The sequence below is a fragment of the Nanorana parkeri genome, unplaced genomic scaffold (assembly GCF_000935625.1).
Source record: "Nanorana parkeri isolate BGI_ZX_2015 unplaced genomic scaffold, ASM93562v1 scaffold1693, whole genome shotgun sequence".
Classification (NCBI taxonomy): Eukaryota; Metazoa; Chordata; class Amphibia; order Anura; family Dicroglossidae; genus Nanorana; species Nanorana parkeri.
Genome location: NW_017307961.1, coordinates 184,268 through 206,676, shown reverse-complemented (window position 1 = coordinate 206,676; position 22,409 = coordinate 184,268). Strand labels below are relative to the sequence as shown.

Here is a 22,409-nt window from a genome sequence, read left to right as displayed (position 1 = left end):
GAAGCGGGTGGAGGAAACAGACAGCGATCGGCGCTGCCGAAGCGGTGGAAGTCCCCCCCCCCTGGATTTCCACTCGCCCCCACGCAATTTTCACTCGCCAATTGCGAGGGGGCGAGTGGAAATTTTGAGCCCTGGCCTAGCAGCATGTTGACAGAAGTCTTGATTGAAGAGAAAACGTTGATGGAAGACAAGTTTTGCTCAGCAGAGGACAGTGTGTCCAACATTCTAGGACACTAGTAAAAAATGGAGGCATGAGGGTTGGGGGCGGGGGTTATACAGTAGGCTACCTGAACTTTTTTGTTTTGCCAGTGTCCAGTATTCCTAAAGGAAGCAGCATAACCCGGTTGTTTATCATTTCTTCTGTTCCTCTGTCCCTCAATGGACAATGAAAACAAATAACATACTATCCTGTCCTATAATAAGAAAAAAAAGCGACTTACTGCAGTTTGTAGTTGGCTTCACTCTACACCTGTAAAGAGGCTGTTCTGCACAGACCAGAGCCAAATACTATCTCTAAAAATGGCACTTTCATCATTCATTTTTAAATGGATCCTGTTAAAAAAAACTGAGTATCCAGCTGTTAGTTTGCTATTAAACAATCTGACTGGTATTGTTGAGCAACAACTGTTTTTCAGTTGTGCAAGTTGTCATAAATGAGCCGTTCTAATTCTGTCACATCTGCTATTGTATTATGTGCTGCATTTTTCCCCCTGTTCTGTTAGTTCCTTTAAAGCCTAACCCCAGACTGAGCAAATATTATCAAAATACAAGAGGCATGTGTATTCTCGAACCTTCGTGGGCTTTGTATATTTCTTTCAGATCGATGCAGTAAACCAACATGCCTCTGTGCTGGAGCTTCCTCTACCTAAGACCGTCACTACTGCTCCCTCTCCATGTGAAGAGTGATTGGTCTTATATCCGCCCCCTCTTGTAGTTCTCTGCAGACAGGCTGAAGTGGGTGGACCTGCTGGGTCCCTCCCACATCTCTGCTCTCTGTGCAGACTATGTACAGCACAGCGAAGATGTCACCGCTACTTTCAAGGTAATAACTGTGTCTGCAAAGGCATTTGGTAAACACAAAGTGGTTTTATATCATTTGTGGCTATTGCAGAATATATTTAAATCAGAATTTTGTACCTGGAGTTCAGCTTTAAAACATTCTCCATCTATAATCAACTCTACAATGCAGTTTTATTATTATCTTACCTTCCTCAATAACTCGTCCCTTCTCATCCAGCATGCCTTGAATTTCACATCCTCGTACATACATGAGCCCAGTCTGTTCCGCAATAGACTGCCTACGATCAATCTTGGTTCCATATGGTAACATGGGCCGCAGGGTGACCAAAAAGCAAACATCATGTTTGCGGAGACCTGGTTGAAGTGACAAGACAACATTTTAATGTCGTTATTCAGATTGCATTTATTATAACATGATATCAATTGACATTTACAGACTTTCTTCATACAAGTAGCAAAGTGTGCACATTCTAGAACGGTTAGGTTTGTGAATATTAAACTATATTATTAGAAATGGAATCAAAATGAAGATCGACACCAAAACAAGATTTCCTAAATGTTTTTAGGGGAATATGGAGAGCAGGGAGTATAAATAATTTGCAGGGAGAGTACACTGCAGGGAGAGGACTGAATGGAGGTTGCTGGGCTCTCAGTGTGCTGACTGGAGTGTTTTAGGGAGGGGTGATCAAGAGTCTGTGATTTGATGGTAAATGGAATCCGCTACTGCTTTGACTAGAGGGTCAATGGATGAGGAGGAGGATTATTGGGCATTACTGACGAGAGGTTTTTGGTGAAAAGGAGGCTAGAATAGTTTGCTGTACAGAAGTACAATGTTAGCAGAGGAAAGAATGAACTGCGATCAGGCTATATCGGCGTATACCTCATTCTTCTTCCTCTAGATATACTGCTGATCCATAAGACTGAAAAGTTCCAGTTTTGTTTTATTGCTCCACAGAACAGAATGCCAAAACGTCTGTGGATTATTTATACGATTTTGGGTTCTGGTAAGGAAACCTTCTGCATTTAGTATGCGCCTTACTATGCAAACTAAAACCTTGGTTCCTGTTGCCAACAAGTCTTGCTGCAGATCGTTTGCAGTCACTGGAGGGCTTTTTCTCTACCTGCCTTCTCAGAAATCTGGTCACAGCCATGGATAGCCTCCTTTTTCTGCCGTCCAGTTAGTGTAACAAATGTTCTTTTAACTCTGAACTTGCGAACTATGCTTCCAACGGTGTCTATAGGAACATTCAGTGCCTTTATCTGTAAAAAATAAGTCAAGGCAACTGGACTTGTTGTATTTTTCTTGAAGGCGTTTCGTTTCACTGGTCGTCCAACCAGCTTTCTCAATTCAGAATGACAAAAATTATCTGGGAATAAATATGGGGAATGTTGTTCCAATCCACATAATCTGTTAGTCACAATCAAGTGTTGATGTATTTGCATAATTGGAGCTAGGAGGTGTTAATAACCTGCCCAGAGAGACGTGTTAAAACAGCATTGTATGTGGCAGACAATAGATGTCTCTTTGTGGACATCTTAGGGTTGATTGGTTCCATATGTGGCCTATGTATTTAGTGTGGTCTATAAAAAAAATGGTTAGTTGCTTGTTTTTGATATAGGCATTCTAAGAATCCTCTTCGTGATTTTTATATGATTTTACTTCACTAAGATGCATAAGGTGTTGGTTGTTTATTCTTTTGTTTTTTATGTATAACAGGGCTCAAAATTTCAGGCCCTGAGCTACTAGCCAGGCCTTAAGAGTTACTCGCCACCAGTTGCCCCACCTAACCCCTACCCTGCCCTGGCCTTAACTCTGCCAGGTCAGAGGTGTGACGAAACGTACAGAGGTCAGTAATTTAACGCACAGTACAGAGGTCAGTAATTTAACGCACAGTACAGAGGTCAGTAATTTAACGCACAGTACAGAGGTCAGTAATTTAACTCACAGAGGTCAGCAGTGTAAGGCAGAAAGAACAGGACTTACAGCACATATAGCTGATCTGCCCTCTTCCTCTCTAGGTGCTGGTGGTGGTACTGGCGCTGGTGCTGGGGGCGTGTACAGAGATGTATTCTTCAGGTCCCGCGCTACAAAAACATCCAGCTGGCCAATAGCAGCTGCAGTCTTCCTCCAGCCTATGACAGATGAGGTGGGCGGAGGAAGCTGCAGGTGGCCAGAGTGAAGGGAAGACCGACTAACTGATTCTTCTCCCCCTCTGCCACTCTGTAGCTGCAGCAGCCGAGGAGAAGTAAAATCAGTGCAGCGGTCTTCCCTTCACTCCGGCCACAGAAGACAACTGAAGCGCTCGATCGCCGCTGCAGAAGCGGTGGTAGTTGCTGCAGAAGCGGATGGTGCTGCCGGTGGCTCCCCCTCCCTAGATGAATTTCCACTCGCCCTCACGCAATTTTCACTCGCCAATTGCGAGAGGAAATTTTGAGCCCTGATGTATATGGTTTTGGAGCGAGTACCGAACAGTATTTGCGGTAAGCCTGTATCTGATGTACAGTTAATTAATTCTGTTGCTTATTTGTTTTGGGGTCCAGCTTGTACTTTGCTTCACAGAAAAAGCAGAAGAAGAAACTGAAAAACTATCCAAGATAGCTTTCCATCAAAAAATTGCTATGGACCCACCAGTGCACTTCAGCAATGTACTCTTGCCAGACATCTAGTATGGAGTGTCGCACACAAGCTGCCCAAGTGCTGGCATGGTTTTGACAGCAATGGTCAAAAACTGAATATGCTTGCAGTGCCAACAGGGGTCACCTTAAGTGTACGGCTTCAGCTGGAGTACGGGGAAATGTTATTCAGTTATGCGCCAGCTGGCATCAATCGGTGCACAACTCCCAGGACCTTCAGCATATAAATTACATTTTGCTGTTTAAGCAGCATGGATATGTTGCCCCTTATAACCTAAAACCTGCTTATTTTTAGAGGAGAGAACCTTTGCAGGATTTCTTGGTACTGACTCATAAATCTCTCATCGGACAAATTTTAAAAAAAGTCTTGAATGAGGAAACAAACTACTGTTCAATACAGGCCAAGCTGCCACACTGCTGCCACTGTCCTGTTGATGTTTATGACTGGAATACTCACGTCAACAATGGCTGCAATACATACACACACTTGTATGAGGAGCAATTTGTTCATCAGTTAATAATGAACATAGAGGTCTGTTCAGTAAAACCCATCAGATATGACCAAACATTTCTGACTGTTGCTATGGTTGACTTCACCATATGCACTTTCTATTGACTTAATAATATAATGTATTCTAACTGAGATAACTGAAAGCAAGACGGCCAATAAAATAGGATTTTTGTACTCTTTTCTTGGATTCCATTGAGGGACACAGGAATTCAGATACTGTCAGTTACACTGTCGGCTTTCAGGAGGAACGGGAACTGGCAAAAAAAAATTGTAGGCCAGCTCAGGATAACGCCCCCAGCATGCATCAGTTTGCTTGTTCACACTATGTTCATTGAGCTGCGTTTTTCTGTACAGCACCATACATGTATGGTGTGAACAAGGCTCATAGAAAACAATTGTTTTCTATATGCCCTGTTGACATCATACATGTATGGTGGTGTATGCAGCTCAGTGGACTTAGCACAAACAAACCCTTAGCGTTAAGGAACATAGCAGTGTCACCTCCCCATCCTCATCCTACTGATTAGACAATGAAGGAGCAGGAAGATACTAATAAGTCTGACTAGTTCCTAGTGCTCCCGCTCCCCCTCCCAGTCCCAGTCCAAGTGCTGCTGTGCAGAGGATGACAGCAAGACAAATTTGTAATGTAAAACACAACTGCATTAATATGTGTTTATAGCATGTGTCTGGAGTTCTGCTTTAACAAAGGAGACTGTGTGCTCAGAACTCTCCCTATATGTTATGATCTCATCATAGAGGCAGGTACTTCTGCTATTCCCTGTTGGCTGGTTGCTGGGCACTGTGCTAACACATATCAATTCACTCACCACTCTACATCACACTTCATAGATGAAGCAGGAAGACCATCTAAAATTTAGGAACCATACATCAGGGCTGCAGGTCCATTGGACACAATCTTCAATGCCCTCAGTTGGAATGACAAGATGTCAAGTTGGAGATGACTATATTATTGATTGCCAGTAGAATGTGGCGTCTAGCCAACAAAGTCAAGGTCTATTTATATGCATTGTGGATCCCTCTTTCAAATATAACTCTCCTGCCTAAATATACATGAGGTGCATCATTTTAAAAGTGTAGTAAACACATCCTGTGACAGGTGAGGGAAGATTAAGTCCTGAAGTAAATATTTACCTTTTGTAGAAAGAAAAAACTGCCAAGCCCCCCTCCCTAGCCCTCTCAACACACACAGCTAGGTCCTTGCTAATCTAATGGCTCTAATACTTTATTATCTGCCATCGATCCAAAACATGAATGAAGATCAGAAGTTCTGACCTCTCTCTCTCTCTCTCTACCTGCTCTTAATTGCAGCATGATTTTCCTAGATTTGTGAGTGAAAGTACCAAAAGCAAAAACAAAGAATTATTTAATCTAGAGCTTGCTGTTATGTTTATATATAAACAGAACTATAGATTAGAAGTGATCAGCTGAAATCAACAAACAGAAACATCCGCACACACGCACACATTTATATGTTGTAGGTCTGTATTTGTAAACTGTATAAGAGACACAGCATGAAGATTAGATCAAGATTAAGACTTATACAGTACCTATGAAACAATACTATAGACTGTGTCTTTATGCCTCCATAGACATATAAACTGGCCTATACCTACAGGAAAAAAACCTACCTGGTTTGCCTAATACATTTCAACATAAAATAGAACTTACCTGGCCAGAAGTGCCATAAAATGGGTATACTAGCCCTGCCAAGTGAGGGGGCCACACACTGGTCGACTTTCCTGCTTGGCAGAAAATCAATTAGTGTATGGTACGCTTAAGTAGATCTCTTCCCAGATTGCACGCACGAACTTCTCCAATTTGCTCCCTTTTGGGCTACAAATATACTATTGGCAGCAGTTTGTTGTATCCGATTGATAAATGCACACATACTGGTTGATCTTGCCAGAAATCTTGTCAAGCTGTGAACTTTCTGTGCTCTGTTATCAGTTATATTATTCTGGGAACTACAACCCTGTCCATCTATGTTATGTACAAGACGACAGAGGGAGATCCCACTAGTTGTGTCCTGTTACAGTATGGTGATTAAGCATTGTCATCCTAAGACATGACATGTTACTGACAGAATCACGGAGGTGAAAATAAAGGAAAAAACTATGAAAATGAATGCACTGGTGAACTGCAACACTTTACATTTTTCATTTTGGACTCAAGATACGCTTCAAGGGGGAGAAAATCATTCCGCACACAACTATATCAGGTCATTTCATTAAACCCCAAGTGTAATTCTAAGTGCATATTTTTGCTTAAAAAGTACAAATGCAAAATTAGGACAAAATTTATTCTTCTACATTCAAAGGACTCAACAGTGTGTATTAATACATGAAAAGTAACATACGACACAAGTTCTCCTGTTATTCATACCTTCCCATTCATCTTTAATCTGGTCTCTGACATTCAGGTTGATGGTAACATCGGCTCTTACTTGTGTTGGCCAGTTTTCACCAATGTTTGGTTTGGCAACTTCCACAACAGAGAAAGCCGCTATAGGTTGAGCCATGCGAGCCCAGCCACCAAAAACAACACCACCATATTCAGACTGCCTGTAAGAAAAATTGTGCATGATTACCAATGTATATATTTATGTGAAACCCACACACATGTATAAAGCTGTACACGTTAAAGCTGAAGTCAAGGCAAACAGAGAAATACATTCATGAGAGCAGTTTTAGGAGAGCGGTTTCAAAAGATATTGATGGGGGGGGGGCACTGGATCCTCTGCTACACTATGAGTAAAGTCTATTTCCTAAAGTGCGTTGGCTTTGGCTTCACAGATCTTAGACACATGGGGGCCGCAACGGGTGCCCTATGTCGGAGGGGGGTTAAATCACAGAGAGAGCGTTTTAACACTCATTAAGTTGAAATGAAATACAGCAACGTTTCAGGCATCCCTGCCCTTTTTCAAGACAATCAAAACATATACCCGTACAACATATAAAGCATATAGACTGAAACTGTTGACAATAAAACAAGAAATGTAGAAGATGTGATATTATTTGTGTGTCAATTTCACAGATTTTCGGGGGGAAAAATATTTTCTTGTATTAGGTGGGATTGGAACATATTACAAACAGTTTATCCTAAAGTGGAGGAATTTTGCAATATGCCATTGCAGACCATAAGATGTAATCCTACCATTCAGGATAAAATTGTTCAAAGAGAAACCTTCTGGACTTTTCCTGGGCCAGCAGGGAAGGGTCATTCCCATGTTTGTCATGCTCAGAATGTTTCAATATGACTGAAAGCAGAACCTTCTCCAATTCTGATGCAACACAACAATAAATGATTAGGCATGCGTCAGGCACATATTCTAGTTATTTACTGCAGCGCACATGTCATTTACCGTATATAGGTTAGGGATAGAGTATCACAGCATAGGTCTTCAATTAGGGCTGAACAAATTGAAACTCCTGTACCTAAACGTTATTTGAAAGCAGGATATACAGATACTGATTTAGGTTCATGGTAATTGATTAGATCTCTATCATATCACTGCAGCAAAGACAAGAGGTTTTTGGATTACTTTATCACCACATGGTCTCAACTGTGACTTTGATTTATATTTAATCCTTTGAGATGGAGGAGTGAGAATGGAGCAGTGGCTACTTAACAACACACAGGGACCATGGGGAACAAAAGCAGACACCCTCCAGAAGGAAGGACAGTGTTGGCACCATTTCAGAGATGATTTGAGGATCTACAGCCGAGTGATACACAAATAAGATACATTTTTGATATTAGTTAAGGTACTTGAATGTATTTTAAAAAGATTTATTTAAGTTCAGTGTCACCTAAATCTTGTATTCGTAGCTATACCTGCTGCATGATGTTGCTACATTGCTTCCACTTGTAATTACTTTGTAACAACCAATAAGCATTTTGTATCTATTTCATCAGCTCTGGTCTACATGCTTTAATCAACTTGTAAAAGGGCAGGGATGATACAGTTATGTATAATATTTCAACTTGAGAAATAAAAGGCTCGCTGGTTTTCTTTTTTTTCTTTTTAACGTTTTGCCGGTATTCATGATCCGACTTAGTTGCCGGCATAGATTACACAAGGATTCCTATAGGTGCTGTCCACCCTTACATTACAAACATTACATAAAGTACATACAGGTTGCAGATGCTGGATTTTTGGTTCTTGCTCTGTGTGTTATTCTTGTTTTTGAGCCCATAGCGGCTCCATATATTACGCTTTATAACATAACACATTGTTAAATACACAGTAACTCCTATTAAACAGGTACTATGAGGGCCCAGTCACACCATAAATAGTGTGTTCCAGTGCGTTCGGCCTCTGGAACGCACCCCGGCCGGCTCTCTATGTTTTGGTGCGGGAGGGGGCACGTCAGCCACGCCCCCCACCCGCAGTGTGATCGCCGCCACCCGAACATGTGGCAATTAGTTCCTGCGTTCCGGTCCAGTGTGATCTGCAAAAAATTTGCATGCACTATTTTTTGCAGATCACACTGGAGCGGGACGCAGGCACGAATGTGCCACGTGTTCGGGTGCTGGCAATCGCACTGCCCCCCCAAAAAAAAATAAAATGAGCCTGCGGGGTTGCATCCCAGTGCGTTCCAGAGCCCGAACGCACTCTTTATGGTGTGACAGGGTCCTCAAACAACTACCACTCACACAAATATGATATATACAGACGACTAAAGGCTAGAGAGTCTATTTGGATTTTCTATTTAAAAACATGCCACCCAGATGGCTTGTATGTAAATCTAGAACCAGCTTAATCACAAAACCACTTATCCCCATACTGGTACTACCCAACACAGAATATATACATTTTTACCTAATACTAAAACATTACTCTGACCAGCAATAATACTGTATCTGCCAATCATCACAGGATTTCAGTATATGAGGACACACTTTTATATGTGTGCATCAACAGGCAGACCATCCTCTCACAGGTTCTATATTTTATCCAGCACACTACATCTTTGATCACCAAACAACCTCATACTTGCACAACTTCATAAGAGTCCAACATATCCATAAACACACTCTTGGAAACACCTGTAAATTTACCATTCTTTGATAAACATTATACTTCTCATATTATATCATTTTTATACGTTAATCCATCATCATGAGGTCCTGGGAAAAACTCTCAAAAAAACAAGGGTTCCATTTCACTACATACCAATTCTTTTTTTGTACTATACTTGAGAAACCGGCAGAAATTCGCACATTGGGTGCCGCTACCAGCACCCTTTCGCCTGGCATCCCTTAATCAGCTGATCAAAGGAGCCAGCCAGAAAATCTACGTACAACCAGAGCCGGCAGCAATTAACTGCTGCCTCTTGTTGGGTATTCTGACAGCAGTCGGCGGCCGCTGTCTGCATGCAATGCAAACAGCGGGGATTCCTCGATTAACACACTCGTAGTGTTGATGGGGGAATCTTCTCTATTTTTTTTTCTTTCAGCACGCAGGTTGAACAAGAAAAATAGAGCAATATGGTCAGCCTTACTCCTCTTACTCCTGGGAATACCTGATCTAGTTGACTAACTGGAGAGATGTCCAAAAGTTTTAATATCAGGCTCGAATCTTCCAGTAGCTGTTGATAACAGAACATTTTCCAAAAATATAGCAGAGAGGAAAGAAACATACATTCTCCTAAGGACACCAAGTGAAACTGAGCAGGTGTGAGGGGGGGGTAGTTCTATGTACCTAGTGTCCATTTCTCCTATAGGCGGCAGTGCAACCTTAAATTGCTTACTATCAAGCTATGTCCCTCAATGGGCAAAGCAGAAAATACTCCAACAGCTTAAACTCATGATGTAGCTGCACACAGTACTGCAACTCAAACAGCACCTTTATACTAATCCTTGACAGCAATAGCTCAAAGGATAAGCCCTACCTAATCATGCAGTGCATGGCCATGTGTCCCACACTACCATTTGTTTGCTTATCTGAGCCTGTTTGTTAAAGTCTGGTTCATCAATGCCGATTTGTATCGCCCGACGCCTGGGACATGAATTTCCCGACACTGGGCAGGTGTTATTTTCCTACAGCAGTCAATCACGGCTAAATGTAGAGCAGGGGAGCCATCGCTCATTTTGCACAATTGATAAATCACTTGTAGCAGCCTGCTTGTTATAGCCAGCCTGCTATTGGCTGTTTTAAACTGCAAAAGCCAATAGCAGGCTGGCTATTGTACCCGCCCACTGCCTGCGGTCAATCAGCAGAGGAGGGAACTGAAGAAGAAAATTCTCCTTCAGGTCCTCCTCTGCTGATTGATCGCAGGCAGTGGGCGGGTGCAATAGCCAGCCTGCTATTGCAATTTACAATAGCCAATAGCAGGCTGGCTATTGTTTCCAATGCTAAAGCCTGATGAAGGGACCCTGTGCGGTCCCGAAAGCGCTTGTTTGGTCATATGACAAAAAACTTCAATAAATGAAGCTTTTGCCATCTTAAAAGGACTGGTGTGCTGGTGACATTTCTACAATTTTTTTGGCTATTGTTTCCCGCCTGCTGATGGGAGACTTGACACTGGCTTTCTACCGCCGGCAGAAGAGGGGGCACATGGAGCAGCGCGGGCATGGGGGCAGCAGCGGAGAAACGCAGAGGCACAGTGGTCTCTCCTCCCCGCTGGTGCTGGCTGCAGTGTTCTGTGTTCCCGCTGCCTCTGCCGACACAGGGGGATTGAAAGGAGCAGAGTGGCGGCTGCAAATTCAACCAATCAAACCAACTAAATCGATAATGAGAATCGTTGACAATGATGCTCATTATAGATTTAATCGATTAGTTGTTGCAGCCCTAAAAAACATTAAAAGATAATATCGGAAAGGAGGTGCGCCATTATCTCATGTATAAATGTATATGCAAATACTTACTATTCTAAGAAAACTGAAGAGTAGTTTTAATGCATCATTTTCCTTCCACTTGACTGCAATAATTCCCTGGACAGCATTACAGTCAGAATGACAGTATTCAGGTCTGTGACAATTTAACACTACAGGGTTACAGTGATAATGGCTCTGGTATGGCAGGGAGCTTGCCTCTTAACTTAGAATAGCCGTTTAGAGCTGTAAAAGTGCCACAGATCAAAAGACAAGCAAGCTCAGCACCCTGAAATAGCCATGAAATGTGAAACATCACCGGTGGCTCATGTTCCATGAGTTGTTACTCTGCATTGGCCAGGGCAACTGAGGGGATTTGTATAGCTCTTCATGCCAGGGAGTAAATGAGACTGTGTCATTAACCATTTAGAGTGCTGAACAGGGATAAGTCAGCATTCCAGCTGCTTTTCCAGGAGGGATGTTCACTGCGACATAACTGGTGTTTTGTAGCTTCAGCTCTACCCAAACCAACAAAGGGGACAGTTGAACAATTTTGTGTAGAGTTGCAAAGTTAGTTTGTGTGTTTGGTGCAATGTGCTGTTTATTAACCATCTCATTCCTTCAGTAACAGATAAAGCAACGATGTGGGGTAGAAGGCAATTATGTTAAAAAGCAAGATGAAAATTTTAGGGCATGTTTGTACAATAATTCTGACAAGTCAAAGTCAAAAGGTTTTTCAGCTATTTCAAATGCTGATGAAATCGCTTACAATGAATGCTGCTTCTTGATGTTTTAAAGAGTTTCCTGTAGAATCAGCTGGTCCCCTGAGCACTGGCGCTGATAGCCTGTTACCATTGCAGGATCCTATGGAGCCACCCTTATGCACACTCTGTCTACACAAACACAAAGAAACAGCAAGGCAATTCAATCCCCTCCCCCTCCCTTAACCCTTTTTTTCCTCTCTTCTCCAAGCCAGCAGATGGACAGCTGCTGCAGACTGCTCTGTCCATTGTGATCTTTTACTGGACAGGGTGTTCAGGGAAGCAGATTTGAAAGAGTTGGAATCATCTGTTCGGAAACTTCAGGACTAAGTGCTTGGACAAAAATAATTTGCTGGACAATGTATGTTTTAAAAAAAATCTGGATTCATTATTGAAAAATGTTTGATAGTTTAATACTACTTTAAAAAGGACCTTTAGCCATATCTTTAAAATGACAACAATCACAGCTTTACAAATGTTTAGTAAAGACAATCTACTAACACATATTTCTAGAAAATTCCTGGCTTTGTATTCTTTGCATTTCTTTTTTCTAGGGAGGTCTTTATACCAATACTAGTATTGGTGCCGATACAGAGCATTTTCATGAGTACTTGTAATCGTGAAAATGCTCCAACAAATAGAGCCGATGCCGGCCCTTTAAATTCTTTAATAGATTTAGCTGCCGGAGGTCCTGCACGTTATGTGGACCTCAGGCAGCTGTCTTCCCGGCACAGCAAAAGGACAGCACCATATCAGCCTGTACAGTCCCGAAGTCGGCACGAGCTCGACACCCACCCTCAGAGCCCTGGAGAAACCAAAATGCGGCCCTGGTGACACCTGCACGTGGCTTTGGCGACACCTGTAGGGCTGCAACAACTAAATCGACTAAGTCGATTGTAATCAATGGTGAAAAAGGTTGTTAACATTTTTCATCAAGGATTGGCATTTTTCCCAATTGTCACGGGGAGATTTATTGGACTGAAGGTAAGATGTCGGGGAACTACAGGAAGATGAAGCGAACACGAGAAGATCGGGCGGGGGAGGGTGGCTCTGCTCATCTCATCAGGGGCTCACTGGCCGGGCTACGGTTGTGGTCAGTACTGTATACGGTTTTAATGGAGTTGGCAGCTTGGGACTGCAGGGAGGAAAGCACATGTCCATGGTGGAGAGGTTTCCCTCTCTCCCTTTGAAGTGCCCCCCCACCAACTCCCACTGCCTGCACTCCCCCCCCCCCACATGGTACATTGTGCTGTATAATGTATTGCTGGGATTTGTATTCTTCTATAGCTGATGGTACATTGCGCTGTATAATGTATTGCTGGACACTGTCCATCCTTCTGGAGGGTGGCTACTTTTGTTCCCCGTGGCCCATGTGTGTGTTATAAAGTAGCCACCGTTATAAAGTAGCCAAGCTCGCTCCCGGGATGGAAAAAAAAGCTCAATACAAACTAGTTGTCCATCACTGTTACAATTTTTAAAAATCGCTCCAGTGATGGACAATTTTTTTTTAAATCCGATTAATCGAACTCAATAAATCAGCCAACTAATCGACTATGAAAATAATCATTAGCTGCAGCCCCAGACACCTGCAGACGGCCCTAGTGAGAAACTGCCCTAAAATTATTAGTCTGTATTCTTTTAGAAAAAACTTTGCCTGTCCCTTTGAAAAAGTACCGGTAATTGGTATGGGCAAGTACCTGAGGGAGAGTACTTGTACTTGAAAAAAAATGGCGTCGAGACATCCCTACTTATTTTTTGTTTTCTTCCCCAGTCTTCCGACAGTGGCCATTTTTACTAAGGGCAGATTAATATATTACACTTTACTTCCTGGAACACTGGCACATGTGACTAGGACATGTGACCATGCACATCATCTCAGGGTAGGAAAATGCCTTCCCCCCCAGATCTCATGAGATTACAGATGGGATTTCCCAGCACTGCACTGCTCATGTAATATTCCCAGGATGGAATGCTTGGACATGATGACATAATTTGTGCCAAAGTGGACCAGGAACTCTTTTTACAAGTAGGAGAAAGTGGAGGTCTCTATGCATTTTATATTGTTTTTAACAAAGTTTTTTTTTCTGAAATATAGGTTAATAAAGTATTATTGTTTTTAAGAAACATGTAACTAGTCTGAGGTACATTAAAAGCCCCCAATTCTCTACTTCTTCTAAGTATGCATCTACTTTCTTGAATGTGGTACCATGTAAGGGACATGGTGCAAAATCTTAGGTAAAAAAGAAATAGTCTATTTGTAAGTAAATGAAAAACATGTTTGTTTAACTAATGAATGTAAGATGATTTTATGTGTGATTTGTAGTGAAAAGGGGTAAAGGTCCACTCTACGTCACCCTAAAAATGTGTAGTGTGGTAAAAAGATGATTGAATCATATCAATTGCTAGCCAACTTTATGGACCACATAATCAGGCTAATCCTAAAATTTGCAATTTCAATAAAACGTTATGGACGTCACTCAAGACAATAACAAGTTGCAAAATCCCCAGGTCCTGGTCTCTGGCAAAAATCAGACAGAAAAAAAAAATGAATTACCTAACTTTGGGCTGCAAAAGCTTTTATTATATACGGAGTAGTAGCAAGGTCAGAGGTTACCCCTGTAAGGCTATCGTGTGTATATATAGAGCAGTGGTAGGAAATAGAGAGAAGGAGGCCAACAAAAGCTTGTCAGAAGAAAACTTGATCGTTTTATAATCTGTGAAATCAACTGTTCTCACCATCAGCCAAGCCGGCCCCATGGGGAACCATCCAAAAAACATGAGATTATCATCTAATCCAGCACTTTTCAGGCAGATGGGTTGAACGCCATCCATGTTTGTAGGTACTTTTTAAGTAAGCCTGTACTCAAGGACACTGCAATGACATGCAAACTAACACATACACTTCACAGCAAGCATCATAATGTACGATCTGCTGCTAACTACACGATGTAGCTCCATCTTCCTGTACTGATCTTTCAACAGTCCGGTGCACCCACTTTTTCAATAGGGCTAGGCATGCCCCCTGATGCATTGTGAAAAGAGGGAAATGTTTGTAAATGTATGCAGTAACAAGCTGGTGTGTGCTTAAAACCATTGTCATGGGCCAATACTGTCTCTTTTTCTTGTTTCCAAGGTTTAGCCCTCGTTCACACTGGAATCGGCTCGCATGAGCAGCTCCCAGGAAGGACAGGTGCTGCGTGTGATTAATACGCAGCCCCCGTCCTTCTCTATAGGACTAAGCGGCCCCCCTACGCTCACCCACCCTGCACATCTGTCTGGTTCGTGTCTGTGTCCGAGCTGGAAAACATGCACTCCTACCGACCTGCACTTGAGGTGAACGTAGGGCTGCCTATTCCCATAGAGAAGGATGGGGGCTGCGTACTAATCACACGCAGCACCTGTGCTTCCCGGGAACTGCTCAATACGGCCCTGCACGCAGCACGGACGTGCGGGCCGATTCCAGTGTGAATGAAGGCATAGAGTTCATCTTTTAATTTCACTTTTGGTGTCAAGAAAGTATACCTACCTATGAAGCAATTCTGCCTGTCAGAATTAGCTTCCTGTGAGCCAAAATAAAGGTTCACTGAGAACTGTATTAGGCATAAATAAAAGGCATGCACAATACATGCACATTTCTCTATGTTTCATCTCTTTAAAAACACTGCAAGTACAGAAAAATACCTACTGATCTACCAGAAATCCAGCAAGCTTCTAATTTTCTGCGCACTGCCTCTGTAGCACTGAAATCCCAAGCTGTGTTTTCAGTCAATAAACTACAAAATACCTCCCACTATACTGTTGAGATGAGGAGAGGGGTGTGTTTAGAATGGGCAAATCAGCAGCATGCAGCCTAGAGTGACAGCATTGTCATGAACAATACAGGACATGAAGTGTGTTACTGGTAGGGTCACCTGACAAAAGGACGAAAAGCCTGAAAGGAAAGTGATGCAGCAAATACAACCAAGGACTAGTAAGCTGAACTATTTTACATTTTTGTTCTTGGGTTTGCATACAGCATCAGAATAATTAATTCGCCGAGTCCCATACTCATTCAGAAGCCAAAAATATTTGACTTTAGATCAGATCAGGAATGGCCAAATTCCAGCTGTGGTGAAACTACAAATCCCATAATGCATCCGTCTCTGGGAGTCATGACTGTGGCTGTGAGAATCGTGCAATGTCTCATGGGATTTGTAATTCCAGAACAGCTGGAGGGCCAGAGTTTGCCCACCTCTGCTTTAGATGGAGCCTGTAGAAAAAGAAAGTGGGCTTGGCAAGACCGTTAACAGTAACAAAGATCAAATGACCATTTTGGTTTTTAATCATAAAGATTGAGAACCGAATTCCTCAGACTACTAGCTGTGTATTGTACTAGACTGCTTGAACAGGCAATGTGCCACCACTCTTGTGATTGTCCTCTAAAGAGTGTTTGTGTATCCAGGTAAACAAAATTATAAAGGATCTGCAGGTCTTATGTGTGTTTGGCACTTGCAATGCTATTCATCACCAACTGTTTAAACATACTGACTGCACACTGACTAAGGATGTATTCTACCAGAGAAAAATAATGTGTACATGGGAAGTGGAACAAGCTCCAACCTGCCACTTACCATGGCTTCATGCGGCATACAACATCCTCAATATCCTGGCGGATCTCGTACGTTGACTCCAGGCGGAAAAGGTTGAAGTTGCGAAGAAGATAGTCATGGAGGGTTAGAAACTGCAGGTTAAGCTTTGGCAGTGCCAGGCACCCTGGTAAACAGAAACAGGTTTTAACCCCAACATTGCAATAAAACACAATTTAATCACTAGATCACATGCTTCAGTTTCCATGTGATGCCACCATACAGGCAGATTTCTTAGGTTTTAAAATGGTGAAGTATACTTCAGATAGACTTGGCAGCCCATAGTAACAATAACTTTGGTAGCTGCTGCCCCTCTGATGTGGCCACATGAACTGTATAAACCACTTAGAAAACACAGATCACCTCTCTAAATATTTTAAGGGTTTTTTTTTTTAGTGCATGATCTACATGTTCCTCAGCACTACAATAATACTAGTTTGTATGTGTTAAAAACTCCAACAATTTAAACTGCTATAAAAAAAATAAACCCTGGTTCACTGATCAACTGCATATTATGCATTAGACATGTTCAAACTCCCATTATACAATGCAGTCCAATATCTTATCTTGTGCATATAGAAAGAATTCCTCCCAGTTATAACAGCGACAAATGGTCTGAGGTTGTTAGTGGTGTCCCCCAAGGTTCAATGTTGGGCCCCTTACTGTTTATATATTATATAGAGTTGGGGATTAAAAGTACTATTTCTGTGTTTGCAGATGACATCAAGTTATGTAGTGGAATACAGTCCTTACAGGATGTCTCCATCTTACAAGCAGATCTGAATGCATTGTGTGATTGGACATCTATTTGTCAAATGAGGTTTATTGTTGATGAATGTAAAGTTTTGGCTGCATTTGCATTTGTACTTTAAATGTTAGAATTTTGAATACATGGAAGCGCTGACTATGAAAGGACTACAATTACCTCAGGCTGCCAATTACTGCTCACATGCTGGCCTGAGGCAGACCCACCTTCTCACAATACAAGTCTGCAAAGCTGGACAACCATGTAAAAAGAATGCACTGAGTCTATGAGGACAATATCTTATTAAAACAGTTTTTAAGCGAGTTCCATTGTAGCAAGCCACTGACAACTCCACCTAGTGGCTCATTTCCAGCCACGGTCACTTAGTACTAATGACAGTCTGCGCCTGCAGCTTCGGACAAATGGGCAGGGTTTGCCTCGGGCAGTTAATCATTTTCTATTCACACTGGTGCTTAGCTGCAGACAGCCTAGGACTATTACTGGATGAGTGGTACTAGAACTAGAGTGCACTGTGTACAGGCCAAGAGCTGAAATGGACACATTATGGGGCAGCAAGTGCCAAAGGTATTGTTAGCAAGGCAGGGCAAGTGTATTCCATGTTATTTTTTAAGCAAAGACAGAAGATATGAAAGTACAATCCTAAAAAGACAACTTCACTTTTAGTTAAGTTTTCCACTACAGCTATTACATTTCCCCCTCAATGTAATCCAGATAGCTAAATACATATCTCTGGATTAAAGCTAAAGGCCTTTACTGTATGTCCCTGCCAACTGCACCCTTGTATATTCCTATTGCTGGATATGTATGTATAAGAAGCCACCCAAAGGGACCCAGCCTATAGAATGGATTGGGGTCCCAGCCTACATGGACAGAAGGTGTAGGGCCCATATGGGACAATTTGTACGCAAAAGCTGAGCAGCACCGGCCATGAACAAACAGTGAAGATCTCTGGAGCCGAGCAGAAGGTACAACACTGAAGTTCTTGAATCACGAAGAGGTTAGATCACACAGGAACGTTTCAGAGACCAAGACATAATACTTTTTTCCCCCCTCATCCAAGCACTTGCTATGCCACAACTTTTAATTATTCCACCAAAGCAATTATTTTCCTGTTGGAAGGCAGCAAAAAGACAGATTCAATGGTGGGGGAGGCCAGAGATGAGAACTACAAGAAAAATATGGTTGCCACATTTTCCCAACTGATGAATAAAGTCAAAGGGTGACTGTGCACACTAGTATTCATCCATAACTAACACCATATCTGGATGAATAGACCCTTTATTCTCTACATTGCAAGATCATAACACAAGTGGTACTCAGAATGGCAGCTTTGCTAGGGAAAAAAATGAAATGGTCAGAACTGGAGAAAAACCCGAAACATTGCAATTGATTCAGATGTCCAATACAAGATAAATATCATTTAGAAGTATGAACTGATTAATAATACCATTAAAACATATAAAAGTGAGCAGATTATCTGTCTGCTCATACATGCAATAAACCATTATCAGGGCCCAGTCACACCATATCCAGTGCTATTCATGTCAATGGCAGACACTCCCGTAGTGCGATTGCCCGCACCAGAACGCGAGGTACAAGAATGCCCTCCGTTCCGGTGCAGTGGTATCGGAAAAACATGCTGCATGCACTATTTATTTCCGATCGCACTGTACTGGAGCAGAGGGCATTCCTGTACCTCGTGTTTCGGTTCAGGCGATCGCACTGTGGGCATGTCTGAGGTGCCATGGACATGAATGGCACCGACACGCCCCCTCCCGCCCCAGAACGCTGCCCTGCCTGATCTATGCGATCCAGCGTGTCCCGGGCTTTAACCGCACCGGAACGCACTGGATATGGTGTGACTGGGCCCTCAATACATAACAAAATCCTTTAAATACCATCTACATACTAACTCAGATGAACCTGTGCCCCCTACAGTAAAGCAGAAATGTTTTTGGTCTTTCAAATTCAGAAGACTGAACTTCTTGCTGCAAGGACCTCAATGAACCGCATTATTCTTTACAAAAATGCAGAAAGGGAGAAGAAACATGATATTCCTAAACACTCCAAAAGCAGTCTGTTTTAATTCTCCAAGTGAAACAAGTCATGTAAAAACTATTTTAAGAAGAGATCCGTAAATAAAGAACAGCATTAAATATTTCATCATACAAAGACTCTGTATTAGGAGTAAAGTAGGTATTACTAAGGCAGGGAAACTGTTAAGTGACTCCATGTTAGCTGTTTCAGGATGGTTGGGTTAAACGAGATCACATTTCAAAGTTGGAGTTATATTGGTGGGTTTCTTGATATTAGAGCTCATTAGAGCAGTCATTACGGGCATTTCAGATCAGTTTACAGCAGCCTCACCTTCCCCAGAATAGTACTCTGTGGGCACAATGTTCTCATCCCATATGATCTTCTCTGTGGGATACAAGGGCATCTGGTTCAGCTGCTGGATCTGAGAAATACGACGCTCATGTCGGGACACCTGGAAAAAAAAAATACATGAAAAAGCCTGGTTCATGCGGGCAAGTTGGACACAAATGACTGTAGAGAAACAACAGCAACAATTACAAACGTAATACTAAAGCAAAAGGCTGTATTTAACCCTTTCCCTGCCGACGTAATGCATACGGCGGAACAAAACTGTTCCCAATACACCAGGTCAGTATGCCTTACGTCGGTGGCATTTACCCTTCTTCTATGAGCTCATGGTCACTTTAGCGGGCGTTAACTTATATCAGAACTGCTCCCCAGACTGTCCCCTTTAAATTAATAGCGGTCATCAGCGGCTCACAAGTCGCCGATGACCGATATTAACAAAACTTCCGGCCCCCGCCATCTTCAGCCTCTCCCCCCTGCCTGGAGCCGCTCCAGGCAGGGATCTGTGTCTCTATGGATCCCCCACTTGTATGGGCTGAGGCAGCGGGGATCCCAATACAAATGGCCAGTGGGGCGGTGGAGTAGTGAGTCGCACGATCACGATGATCGAGCGGCATGAGAGAGCGGCGGGCAGGAGAGCGGAGCCGCTGTCATCCTGTCAGTTTTAGGATGACAGCAGCTGTGTGCGTGGCCGAGCGGAGGGTCGGTAAATATCAGTGATATGTACCGATCCTCCATGCAGCACAAACATTGGAGTGATCGTCTGATGAAAGATTGTAAATAGCTGGGGACACATAGCACTATGTGTCCCCAGTTATGAATGAACAGGATGTGATTTACATCACTTCCTGTTCATTCATGAATTTCTGAATGGGGAGTAGCACTCGCTACGAGGCTTCTGCCCATTCATAAACTGCTTAATAGTAAATATTTTACTATCAACAGTTTCTGAATGAATGGGAAGCCTCTGTACTGTCCATTCAATTTAGAACAGAGGCTGCAGAAAAAGAAATTGAGGACTTTGTGTCCTCAATTTCTTTTTCTATTTCAAAAGTGAAATGTCAGGGGTCTGTGTAGACCCCAGATATTTCACCATAGCCCCCCAACAGTAAAAAAAAAAAAAAAAAAGTTAAAATGTAAAAAAATACAATTGTTAAAAAAATAAAAAAGAAAGTGTAAAAAATAAAAAAAGAAGAAGAATGTATTAATAAAAAAAAAAAAGCACACACACCGTATTGTGGTTTTACGCCATGCACATGCGCTGCAGTGCGTTGTAAGAACATATCGAAGTACATGATTGTTAATTTTTTTTCTTTAAAAAAAACATTTAACTGTGGCAGCACATGGCAAAGCTTTGTGACGCATTGTCATGTGTTGTGATACCTTGTGTTGCAATTAAATATATGCCTGTATCATTTTATCACAACACCAACAAAGCGCAAAAACGATTTAACATAAAAGTCGTTTATATACAGTTTTGCGTTCCTTCATTTTTTTTTTACCTTTTTGCAAAAAGGTGCAATTTAAAATGTGCAAATATTTGTTATTTATTAACTCCATACAGTTTTATCTTTTAGATTTAGTCAGAAAATATATTTTTTTGTGCGCTGATACCGATTTTAGTGTGCTTTGACAATTGAATTGTGTATTTTTATCGGTTTAATATTAGTTTGAGAAACATTTGAGCAATTATCGCAGGGCCTACAAACTTATTAGCACCATCCTTTTATTCTACCGGGCCTGGGCTTTCAGAAAATATATGGTTTGGGGGGTCTTTTACAAACGCTAGCAACGCAGCAGTTGAAAATCAAATCAATGGGAAAATTGCACAAATGGTCTGCCCAGCTGAGGTGCAAAAAGTTCCGGAGGGCTTGGCAGCGAAAGGGTTAAAGATATTGCTTTGCAAAATAACACCTAATCATCCCCTGTCAAGGAATTCATTCTAATGGGAGAAATATATATCATTGATAAATTAGCTTGGGTAGACCTACCAGGAGCTCCAAGAGAAACCCTTTGTCATATTTGGTCTCCTCGCCTTCAGAGAGTGCTGGCAGTAAACAGAGATATGATGCCACCCGGTGGAGTGCATTGGGACTGCAAAATAAATATAAATCAATCAATCAAGATGGCTAAATCAAGTACACACAGAACTAGTGATGTCAAGAACACATAAAAAGCTGCAAGGACAGTCTTTGTATCGAATGAAAAATGAAACCTAATACATGAGATAGAAGAATTTGTGACCCAACAATTTGGTAAAGGTCTACAATTTCATAAGGTTCCACCACATCACAGCTCTGTAATCAGTCTAGGAGGGCAGACATTTCTGTCTAGTGGTAACATGATTGAGAATGACGAGCATAATAGTGCGTTGCATTTTTACATCCAAAAGCACCTGATGTCACGTTTTCCGTTTGTGGTGAACTTGGAAAGTGCAGATTGGGGAAAGATTAAAATGTGGTCAATCAACAAGGCACATTTATCCAGTTAACAATTGTAGGATAGGTGAAGCAGAGTTAATAGGCATGTAAGAAAGTAAGGTTTAGGGAATAGATTGGAATAGTAAAGTGGAAGGGTAAAGAAAAAAAAGCTTCTTTCTGCCTTTTAGCAATATTTTTTTTCTGTACACTGAGCTGCATGCGCAGCTCAGCGCACAGACAATATACCAGGATTATGTAACTACTGTTCGCATACACAGGAGTTAGGTCATAGGGACCCGACCAATTAGGTGGCCGAACACAGAAAACCCAAAAGAAGAACGAGGAAGAAGATCGACGTGCTGGCGAGGGAGAAGTGCATAGCTGGAGGGGATTTTTTGGGCAGGTAAGTCTGCCATAATGTGTTAATATGCCGTGCTATAAGCTGCTGGGGAA

At 42.1% G+C, this 22,409-nt stretch overlaps 1 protein-coding gene across 1 annotated transcript in view; it reads right to left on the bottom strand.

The window, feature by feature from the left end:
• AQR (aquarius intron-binding spliceosomal factor) overlaps positions 1-22,409 on the bottom strand; it is a 96,938-nt gene that overhangs the window by 52,432 nt on the left and 22,097 nt on the right. Inside the window, exons 14-18 of the mRNA XM_018571182.1 lie at positions 21,528-21,630; positions 19,522-19,642; positions 16,374-16,515; positions 6,569-6,747; positions 1,207-1,374 (exon numbers count right to left, since the gene is read on the bottom strand). Coding sequence (XP_018426684.1) covers positions 1,207-1,374; positions 6,569-6,747; positions 16,374-16,515; positions 19,522-19,642; positions 21,528-21,630 — 713 coding nt within the window. The remainder of the gene's footprint in view (positions 1-1,206; positions 1,375-6,568; positions 6,748-16,373; positions 16,516-19,521; positions 19,643-21,527; positions 21,631-22,409) is intronic.